General features: G+C 40.6%; 1 protein-coding gene across 1 annotated transcript; it reads right to left on the bottom strand.

The window, feature by feature from the left end:
• Positions 1 to 5,217: 5,217 nt before the first annotated feature.
• LOC104078263 (keratin, type I cytoskeletal 13-like) lies at positions 5,218 to 10,864 on the bottom strand. Its single transcript, XM_009579826.1, has 8 exons — positions 10,115 to 10,864; positions 9,254 to 9,336; positions 8,640 to 8,796; positions 7,831 to 7,992; positions 7,334 to 7,459; positions 6,857 to 7,083; positions 5,700 to 6,064; positions 5,218 to 5,243 (listed from the first exon to the last, which is right to left on the bottom strand). Exons 1-8 carry the CDS (start codon positions 10,862 to 10,864, stop codon positions 5,218 to 5,220), a joined length of 1,896 nt encoding a protein of 631 aa, XP_009578121.1.
• Positions 10,865 to 11,431: the final 567 nt, after the last annotated feature.

Raw genomic sequence — 11,431 nt, 5'->3', positions numbered from 1 at the left:
CCTTAGTGCTCATGCCAAAAGTGATGTGCCAAAGAAATTTTGTCTGAGGTAAGTAAAATGCATTACCATTCTGTTCAAGTATGTCTGTGTTGATTCACACAAAGCATGCACTATAATTTTATGTGGGTGGCTCTTTGTTGGATATTTTGGTGGATAGTGTAATATCTCATAGCTTCTATTAATCTGGCAATATATCGCTAGTCATAGGAGTTAATGAAGGCTCCACCTTGGTTGTCTGTCTCCTTCAGTCTTCTGTGTGGCGAAATTCAGTATTTCAGCTTTTGTCTTCCTCCTGTGATCACAGACAATGATGCATAAGACTAGCAGCCTCCAAGGGACTCTTCATTCATTAATTTATTCAGAAGTTACATTAGCTATTTAGAAATCTACTTTGATTTACTTAAATAAATTATTAATTTTTAAAACTGCATTCCCATGTCTGTTATAGAACAGAACTTTACACTGAATTTTTTACTCTGTTGTCACTGCTTGTATTGAGGAAGGTCCTGCTGGTATTTAACTTCTTTTGAAAATGCAGGATAGTGATTTCAGTCATTTTTTCTTGTTGAAGAAAACTGGGTGACAGCCACAAAAGTAGTATTTTGCAAGGGAAAACATATTAAATCTTTTCCTACCAATAGCCATCAATTTTATTTTAGCTGTTTTAGATGGACTCAGAGGAAATTGAGAGGAGAAATTTCTGATATTTCATGTTTTCGTAATCGTATTAAAAATAGCCATTTCTCAGAATATGTCCTTGAATTATATAATGGAGTAAAAAAAAAAAGTTTGATGAAAAGATACAGTGCCAAAGATTAGATCTGAAAAAAATATAATCATTATCTGAACTCGTTGCAGTGAATTGCGTTTGCCAATGGTGAGAGAATATCTTGCAACATGAAAGACAAAGTAAGAAACAATTTGTATTTTTTTCCACTGCCTATGCAATATGGGATATTCAGTGAGTTCCTTTTTCCATTTTTACTAATCAAGCTTCTATGAAACTGAGAAAAGCCTTGAAGAGAAACAAATTCTCCGTTTTCCAGCTGTGCATTAAATATTGGCACTATGACTCCTACAGAAGAGTCATTTGGCTGGTACAAAGGAAGCACAAGGAGCTGGTGGAACCTCCTGTGAATTACCAACTCAAAATCAGCTTATCCACAGTGAGGGAGGATGAATTCAACCTAGAAGTATTTTAGGAAAAGATTCCATATTACAGAAGAAGAAATAAACTCATTAAAATCAGCAAAAGAAGAACGAGAAGGGATTGAGTCACCTTACATGTGAAGGTACGCATCAGAGGAGGGAGTAGGATTGTTTGAGTTTGAAGACAGTGTGCCTGTATGCGCCCCATGGATGTAAAAAGAGCTGGGGCTGAAGTCCTGAACAGGAGCACCTTTCGATTGTGCTTTGCTCTTGGCATGTGGCTGCTGCCATTCAGCTTCTCAAACACGCCGTGAAACAGCACTCCTACCTGCCTGTCTCCCGGAGCGGCACAGGCGCCAAGGAAACTGCTTGCAAACAAGATTCCTGCTCCCACCATGCCTCTGAGAACCAACTACTTGAAAAAAACAACTACTTCACCCTGGGTGAAGCCATATTCTTGAAGAGTCTTCTGTTTTGGGGTTTTTTAATAGGTTTATGATTTTACAATAGGCTTTTGTATATCCGCGTATCTAATTTTCTTCTTTTGTTGTAAGAATTATATAGAAAGGCTTGTCAACAAAATATTGTTGAATTGGAAGGGGAGGGGTGTGAACTCTTACCACTAGAATGTTATCTGCTATCTGCAGAAGTGCTTACTCTTTGGAGGCTTAATATGCGATGAGATATAAACTTGAGGTGCTGAATCCCAGAGCTTGAATTCAGCTGCCTAAAGGCATGTCCTTGTAGGTACTGCCAGTGACTTCCAAAGAACCTAGAGGTGTTAGCTCTGACTCCAGAAGGAAAGGGACTTCAATATGTGGGAAATACTCCTTAAGAGAGAAACAAAATTTTGAACTTAAAGTGAAAATGAATAATGAAAAAATCTACAAAATTATGACTTACCAGCTTTTTGTCAACTAACTTTAATTAGAAACACCTTCATGTCAGTCGTGATTTTGCATACTGCTGTGTTTAGAGAGAATGCTGTCATATCCTTGGTCATGATGTGCCACCTTCTGAGGCTGAAACACTCTAGGATACTATCTACTGCACATACAGAAGTTTTTTCTATACCTTTTCCAGCATTCCCTGAATCTTTTCCAGCTCTATTGTGTTATTTTTGAGACAGGGTCACCAAAGTTACAGCACTCAAAATACAGCCCAGGGTGTCCATGTGCCCTAGACTGATACAGTGGATTAATGATGTTCTTCATTTTGATCTTCTGTATATTGAATGGAGAATCATCTCTGTGGCCATAACCTTCAGGGGGACATATCCCCAGATTTCATAGTTCTCCATGGAAGACCCCAACTGTATTCCATTCATCCAAACATTCTCACTGTCTAGATCCACAGGGTTTTCCTCAGTCTTTGTTCAAAATACAGTGAGATTCCTTATTCCCCTCTCATACCTTCTTTTAATTTCCTTAGCCACACCAGTGACTTTCTCCTGAAAATCCTTCATTCCCTCAAACTGGGTCTTTTTCTAGGTGCTGCCTATTTTAACCCCTCCTGAACTTCATCATATGTGTAGCACTTAGTGCCTGTTGGGCAGCAAGGTAATTACAAGACAGAAAAATAAATACTCTTTAAAGGTTAATTTAAAGTGTAGGTTGACATTTGTGGAGGTAGTTGTAATGTATAAGGCGCAAGAGGTAACAATATAGTACCTTCTAGAGGGCTCTGGCATAAGCACAGTTGATTACTTTGAAATAATCCACATACCATTTACTATGAACATCACATGTCTTTCTAGATGATGTGTGCAGTCCAAGTATCTAAAACAAAGAAATAAAAATCAGCATTACTAGAATCTCATTCTTCCTGTTGTGTGTCACTGGAAGTATTTGTGTAGCACAAATTCTGTTTAACAAGTCTGCAAAACCTAGTTCATGCAAGCACAACACAAACAAATGCAGACTTCGGTTTGGTGTAGGTCAAGTATTTCTATTTCCCTGAATGGTTTCCAAGTGTTGAGAAAGTTCATATGGCAATGTGACCTGTATTTCTGGAAATTAATTTTGCATTAATTCTCTCGATCCACACCCTTGTGCGCCGACCTGTTTTACCTTTAAACAAATGGTGCTAGCTCCTCTTCCACACAAACCACATTTTCTTTGACTGTTTATTCACCACTAGAGGCCACTCCCCGAGCACACAGCCCTGCATCAGCAGTTAAGCCTGCAAGTTCACGTACGAGTGAAATACACCCTTCACTTGTGCAGCCTCAGGGTAATTTTGGCCCCTTGTTTGCCTGGGATACTCTGCTGGCCTTTGGAGCTTGGACCGCTGTGTGCCTTTTTTAAAAACTTAGCTTCACCAAGCCATCCTGACTTGCCCGGGGTTAGGATGGAGCCTTCTGCAAACAGCTGTGTGAGCTGAACCTGCCTCAGGGGGCAGCTACAGGGAGACTGGCATGCTGGGCAGGCACTAGTATTTTATGTCCCTTTCCAGGTTTTCCACTGCTGGGTTTACTTGTGAGCTGCACAGCCTATAGTTGACGTCTGTTCTGTGTTGTCTAGGTAGTAGCTGTACAATGGACTAAGACTTTCAAATGAGTCTGAGGAATTCAGAAGCTGTGGTTTATGATCTGCCTACTTTGGCAGCTCTCTCTCTTCCAAAATACCATGCAGAAATTCCTGAGATTCCTCAAACATACACAAGAGACTGCTTTGAAAGGCTTAGGATAATACATTTCATTTCCTTCGATCTCTGAATTTGTTAGTCTCCAGAAGGCAAAGTTTTTTTTTTCAGCTACATCTCTGGAAATGGGTTTTATCCATGGGGATGGGCTGCAATGAAACAAGCTACTGTTTGTTTTCATGAACAAAGTTGTCCCAATCACTGGAGAAAGCTGTACTATGATTTCTTTGACTATTTCTATGACTATAAAAAAGCATATAAAAAAGCTGGACAGAAGCAAATGCTCCCAAAAGATAGCTAATAACAAGAGAGTGCTTTCTGATTATTTGTTTGTTGAGTTGCTCCGAGCTGTTGCAGCAGCCAAGCAATCGAATATTTTGCAAACTGTAGTCAGGAATGTTTTTAAGTAACAGTTGGATGTGTCTGAAAGAGTTGATGTTAATTTTCTTCACAATACAGATCTTCCTATATCCAAAAGTAAACATTCCAGGTACTTTCACAGGTACTTCATTTGTCACAAGTAGAAGGCAAACATTGCTGTTAGTATGAACATTTTATGGAGGAGAACTTTGTAAAGATCCTGTAAATTATATTTCCTTTTAACTTCTTTTTCTTCTCTGTTCAAAAACAGATCCCTAGTTTGTGCATTTCCAGTTTAAACTGATGAGTGTCAGATAAATTTTTGTGAATCACAAATGGAATCATTCCTTTCATTTTACAATCATGGTTCTGTAATCATTCATGTTTCTTTGTGGCAGGCCTGGGTCGGCACTCATTTGATGCCAACTTTATTAGCATTCATACAGTGCTCAGATTCTGCAGTCTGTTCTGGGCTGATATTCAACTGCTATTGAGACTTAGAGCTCAGCTCCACAAGAGTATCTGGCACGTTACTAAAAACCAAAGGCACAGCACAGGATGCTCCAAGTAGATTATGATCTGCCCTGAATGCTCAGAAATTATGCTTTAACTCTAAATTTCATTATCAACGATTATAATGTATCATCAACTTTTCTACCTGGAGGCGTGTGTTGGCATGGCTTTGTATTCTCTTTTTAAGAAATGGAAGAAAACCTACACACAGGATTCTGGTTGCATCAGACAGAAATGAAGTTTTATTAGCAACATTTTCCTGAAACAGAACAACCTAAATAACAAACAGGTTGAATCTGTAAAGCAAGTAGCTCAAGTGCCAATGGTTGAAGCCACAGAGCATTCCGGGCAGCAGAAGCGCATAGCATGCATGGCAGGTGGGCAGGTGGCCCATCTGAGTAGCTCTGATGGGCCTTTTTGGATAGACGGCATCAGCAATGTTGAGGAACTGTTAAGAGCATCTGTCTTTCCAAGGGAGCATGGGGAATGTAGAGGATTTGGGACAATTTCTGTTTGAAAGGTCTTGCACTGTAGGATCCTCAATGTATTTTCTTAGTCAAAAGATTTTCTTCCATACCCTGTTTAGAAATAAAGAAAGCATTAATTTCTTCAGTACTGGCACTGAATCTCTGAGGCACCAGTATTTACCAGACAGAAAAGAAGCTTGATTATGTGATAGGTGACCATGAGCATTCCAAAAGCATAAAGGAAAACTTCAGCATGGTACAAAAGCAGTGATATTTATGAGGTTCTGCAAAGAATGAGAGAGATGAAGAAAAACAGCTGAGGGTTTAGCTACATGATTAGCTGATGTCACCCACAAAATTGAATAGAAATTGAATGTGTGTTTCTTAAGTGGAGTTGATCCTTTGCACACAAATAGGAAAGAATTTTTAATAAAAGTAAATCTAACACTTTCCAGAAATTTTAGTTTATCCTTGGTACTGTTTACCTCCGGAAGAGTATGTGGTTACAGTGTATAAATCAGGAAGGGTGGAACTGAGAGAACAGTGTGACCATACAACAATTCTCACCTTGGCTTTCACCACCACTCCTGCAGGACTGAGACTGGGAAGATGAAGAGTAGGAGTGGGAACCGCTGACGCCTCCTGAGACCCTTCCTCCTCCTCCAACAACACTACTGCATCCACCGCCGCTTCCCCCTCCTATTCCTCCACTTCCTCCTCCCATTCCTCCTCCACAACTTCCTCCTCCCATTCCTCCTCCCATTCCGCTGCTGGAGGAAATGCCACTACCACCTCCATATCCACCACTCATGCTGCTACCTCCTCCTCCTCTTCCTCCTCCAGAAGAATAGCCACCACCTCCTATTCTACCACCTCCCATGCCACCTCCCATGCCTCCTCCCATGCCTCCTCCCATGCCTCCTGCTGGCATTCTGCAAAGAGAGAGAAAGAAGGAGAAAAAAAGTTAGTCAAATACATTTTTGATCCTAGAAGGAAATCTATCTACAGATACTGCACGGAAGCCTGCACTTCTCTGGTCTGTACTTCTCCTTTTTAGAACCTAGCACAGATCAGCAAGACAACTGATGCAGTGCCAAAAATCAACCTCCCTTTCAATTTCAGCTTGAATACAAGAGTTTTTGCTTTTCCCACATTCTGCTCAGATATTTCTTGAAAGATTTAGCATTGCTGCTTTATCAGTGTATGGTGTCACTGTGCTCCAAATTGGAAAGGCAGAAAATGAAGCTTTAGCTGTTCTTTCAGGCACCGCTTACAAGCAGAAGCAGGCTCTCTGCATAAGGGAAACCGAAGTAGCTTGAACTTTCAGAGAATTGCACACTGAGACTTTCATGAAGGTTTGGAAAACTATGGTCATTTTTCTGCTTACAGTCTTTTCCAAGGTGACTTCTGTCTGTTCAGTTCCTGGCCTTTTCTGGAACCAGGGTAAAGGTAAAGCTCTGTACGTGGGTTTCCCTGTCCAGCCCCAAATCAGTAGTTCAATTTCTGTGTTAATTTTTCCTCATATGATTTATATTCTGAACAGATTTGTCAAGAAATGTGTAGTACCTCAAACCTGGGAGGCAATTGGTCAAGATAGCTGAATTAGCCTCATTTCAGTACAAAATCTGTTTTGCAAATCTAGACTGTTAATTTCCTGTCTTTGTGACTAATCTAGCAACTCTGGGTTTCACATAAATGCTGTGTTCTTTTGTCAGTTTACATACACAAGGTCTTGCTGTCCTTCCTCAAGCAGTGTCCGGTACTGAGCAATCTCCTGTTCCAGGCGGGTCTTGATGCCCAGGAGCATCTTGTACTCTTCATTCTGACTCTCCATCTCACAGCGGATGCTGGCCAGCTCCTCCTCCAAGGGGCCGATCATACCCTGGATCTGCTGCAGCTGCATGTTGTAACGACGTTCTGTGTCTTCCAAGTTGGATTGCAAAGAGTCTACCTGCAAATGGTAAACAAAATACAGTGTTTATAGGAATGTGGCAAGTTTAACTCATTTTTGTGGAAAAATTAGACACCTTCACAAACCAGAAAAAAGCATATCTTTGAAGATAAGTAATCCAGTATCCCATTCCCTACAGATCCCAGTACTCTACAGGAGTACTTTCTAGGTGTAACCATTCTTTCATTCTAGTGACACGACACATACAGCCTGTGTCACAGGTGAAGCAGAAACAAATACCTTTACTTACCATGCTGATTTGCGACTGCAGCTCTATTTCCAGGCTTTGATATTCACGTCTCAGCTCAGAGATCTGTTGGTTGCTTGATTGTATCTCCTGGCCACTTGAGTGGACTTGTTGATTAACTTCTTCCATCTGAAAAATTCACATACAAAATTGAGGCATTTTTGATAATAAGAAAACATTGTGGGGTTATCAGAAAAGCATTGAGAAAGCAATTAATAAGAATGAAGAAGGATGTAATGTAGACTGACTATGTGTATTTCCCACATGCCACTCTGCTAACTCACTCTGTGTAATGCACTTTGCTACTGGAACACAGATTCTACATGCTTCACCACATAACCTTAACACTCCAGAACTGACTAGTTACAGTAAACTGCTTAAAGTCATTTAAAGTTAATGTCCCTTAAACAATACATGATAAGTTGCCTTTCCTCTGCTGGATGTAAATAGGTCCAGTTCTTTGTGAAAGATTTAGTAACTGAAAAAACCCTGTGCTTTACCTTGGTTTCATACCAGCTTTCCACCTCTTTCCGGTTGTTCTCAATAAGCCGTTCGTATTCACAACGCATTTCATTTAATTTTTCCATCAAATTAATGCCAGGAGTAGCATTGACCTCCACATTGACATCACCACCAGATTGTGTTTGCAGTCCTTTCATTTCCTGAAAAAAAACCCACAAAAAATCCCACCAGGTTCTCAAAGAGTAAAGGTAAGGAGAAATGTCATCTTTCAAATAAAGGAAAAGAAAGGCACACAAACCCTCACACAGCCATCGCTCCTGCAAAGGGGGCCTCATCTGCCCTTTTCATGAAAGGGAACAATTCTGCCACTCCTAAGCCAAACTTTACAGTGAACAATAGCCAGGTACCACATACACATTGACCCTGACATTTTCTCCTCAGGGTCATAAAGAATTCTATGCAGTGCGCTCTTTGTGAAAATCCTTTTACGTATTTTTCTTCTCAATGGGAAAAATCATTGCAGATAGTATAAATATTTTCTTTTGACTCTTCCATGTATTCTATCCAATTTTCATTCCATGAGTTCATCAACAAAATTATACTTTGTACTGAAAGCCATTCATTTTCCTGATCTCATTTTGCCACATGTTGACCTAGGTGTCTTTTTACATCAGTTGCAGGCAGCTGTGGATGCTACATACTCCTGAAAACCAAAGCCAAATTGTGTCAAGTTGGATGATCAAAGCCAGCAGCCAAAATCTGGTTATTGCTAGTGGAAGAAATCTGCAGGAAATCCTCTGAGTGTTGAGTTTCGTTAGTTATTATTTTAAAGTGCGGAGAAACTTACCTCTTCATGGTTCTTCTTGAGATAGATCAATTCCTCTTTTAGGGATTCAAACTGTGTCTCCAAGTCAGATCTGGCTAGAGTCAGTTGATCCAAAAGTGGGCGTAATCCATTAATATCACTTGCCACACTCTGGTGGAGGGTACATTCAGTTTCATACCTAAACGACAGACAAGAAAGATAGTAAAAGTGCTGCCAGACCTCTTTCTTTGTTATCTTGATTATGAACAGTTCCCAACAGTACATCTTTGGTCTTTAATCCCATTGCTCAATTCTTAAAAGAAAGGACCTAATTCTCTTTCCATGCACTAGGCTTGTTTGATTTCAGTAGAATTTCTCTCATGAGATTTATATGATGAGGATTATGCTTATAAATCTACAGTAAGGATGCAGAAACTTAAAATGTAGTCCTTTAAATGGGACTCTTCAATAACTTGTCTGGAGAAAAATAATAATGAAAGACTAACAAAATCATTCTCAGAATGCTTTTCCCAACTGTTACATATTCTGTCATTGGAGCCAAGAGGCTATAGCATCTACAAAGATTAACTGACAATATGAACTCATGGGGGGTAAAGGGAGGCAAGATGGAATGAGACAGGAAGGGAAAGACTCACTTCAATCTGAAATCATCCACAGTCATTCTGGTGTTGTCAATGTCAAGAAGGATCTTGTTGAGGTCCACATTTGCACCAACAATCTGAAAGGGAGAGGGCAGATGTTATTCGGCCAGTTGTCTTTTCAGCCTGACACACAGATAGAGGGAAGAAATACCTATGCAGACACATTTCAGAATATCTTTAGGGTAACATCAAGCCTGACTGGTGCTGCAGGAGCTATATATAGAGAGAAGAGTTTATTGATTCCAGTTAAAACAAAGTGCCTGTGCTGTCAATTTTGCTTTACAAATATCCATTAAAAGCGTAATACCTTGTTGGAAAGAATAACTAAATAAACTCCTCATATTCCAAAAACAGTGGGAAAACATAATTACCATTGCATTTGACAACAGCCATATTAATGTAGGAGATATGGGACTATTAAATGGCTGAGAGCTAAAATTAGACTAAATGCACATGTTGGCTCATTCTGTATATTCACAAAAAGATGCAATTAATATGGCCACTAGTAGCACAACATAAGCAAACAATGATTGTATCTCCTGTTCAAGAGAGTGAGGAACAAACAAGCAAGAGCACAGTGTTGAAGGGAACACTGGACAGACCCCATAATGGGTGCACTAGTAATGATCTGTCATTGCACCAAACAATGCTATCTGCGCCAAATACAAGTGTGACAGAATACACGTATCACCCACAGCAGAGAAAAACTGGTAGTCAGGCTTTGTCACCACACCAGTTTGCTTCCTGGCTAAAACAAAGGAGGGAATATATTGCCCCAAATAGGGATATTGTGCTGCAGGAGGCAAGTGCCGTTCTAATAAGGATATGTTCAAAGTTAGTCAAATTACACCATACCTGGTTTTGCAGTTCTTCAATTGTTCTGTAATATTGGCTGTAGTCCCTGGTACTAGTGGGACCTTGATTTTTATACCACTCCCTGATCAGTTGTTCAAGTTGACTATTTTCATCCTCCAAGCGTCGCACGTTATCCAAGTAAGAAGCCAGGCGATCGTTAAGGTTCTGCATGGTCAGCTTTTCATTTGTGGAGAGCAAGCCAGCATCTTCACCAAACCCCGCTCCACCAAAACTACCTCCACCATAGCCACCACCACCAAAGCTGCCACCACCAAATCCACCACTACCCCCAAAGCCACTAAATCCACCTCCACTATATCCACCACCGCCAAAACTACCTCCACCGAGGCCAGCTCCATAACCACCTCCCATTCCCCCAAAACCACCCCCACCTGATCCAAATCCTCCTCCCATACTTCCACAGCCCATTCCTCCTCCATAACTACCACCATAACTACCACCACTCATTCTCCCACCATAGCTACTGCGGCTAATCCTTCCACAACTGCCACTGCTGAAGCCCCCTCCATAGGTGTTCCTGGAAGCTCCTCCACCAAAGCTTCTCCCAGAAAAGCCTCCACTTCCTCCAGAAGAAGTGTATTTTCTCGTGGACACTGAGGAGTATCCACCAGATTTACGTACTCCAGAGCTGCTACCCCCTCCACCACCTCCACCACTACATCCACCAATACCACCACCTCCACTGCTAATTCTAGTGGTACTAGTCGAAGACTTAGTGCCACAGCTCATAGTGACAGCAGGTAAGAGCCTAACCACAATCCCAAATTTAGGTGCACAGCCTGATAAGATTCAAGACTGCAAATTTTCATCCCCAGCTCTCTCTATTTATACTTTTGACAGTGGGTGTCACCATCAGGGTGTTTCCTTCTCCCAGGGCATTTACCAATCTTGTTGTTTGTGCCAAGAATAATTTGCTGAACAATATTTTTGTGCTGATATCTCAGGCAATCTAGCCCATTGCTGGGTTTATGGTGCTTGTTTAAGACCGAACATTTAATTTCTTTTGGGTGGCATTCTTTTCATTTAGCTTTTTCTGGAACAGGTAGTCTTTTGCCTCACGCAGCCTGGATCTGCTTTACGATGGAAAAGCCACTTTATACAGGATTCTGTTGAAGCTAATGTTAACATAATGTGTACCTGATGGAAGTATACAGAGAGAATTTTTGTTCTCAGTTCTTCCCTAGAAGAAAGAAGACGAGGCCTAAATCTCTCATGTTAGACTGTGCATTTATTTGTTCAATTATTAATCTGTTTTCTTTGCTAAGATTTTTGTAGCTGCTATTGTCAAAGACTATT

Source organism: Fulmarus glacialis, unplaced genomic scaffold, assembly GCF_000690835.1.
Source record: "Fulmarus glacialis isolate BGI_N327 unplaced genomic scaffold, ASM69083v1 scaffold23036, whole genome shotgun sequence".
Lineage (NCBI taxonomy): Eukaryota > Metazoa > Chordata > Aves > Procellariiformes > Procellariidae > Fulmarus > Fulmarus glacialis.
Note: the sequence above shows the minus strand (reverse complement) of the source record. Positions and strands in the feature narration are given on the sequence as shown.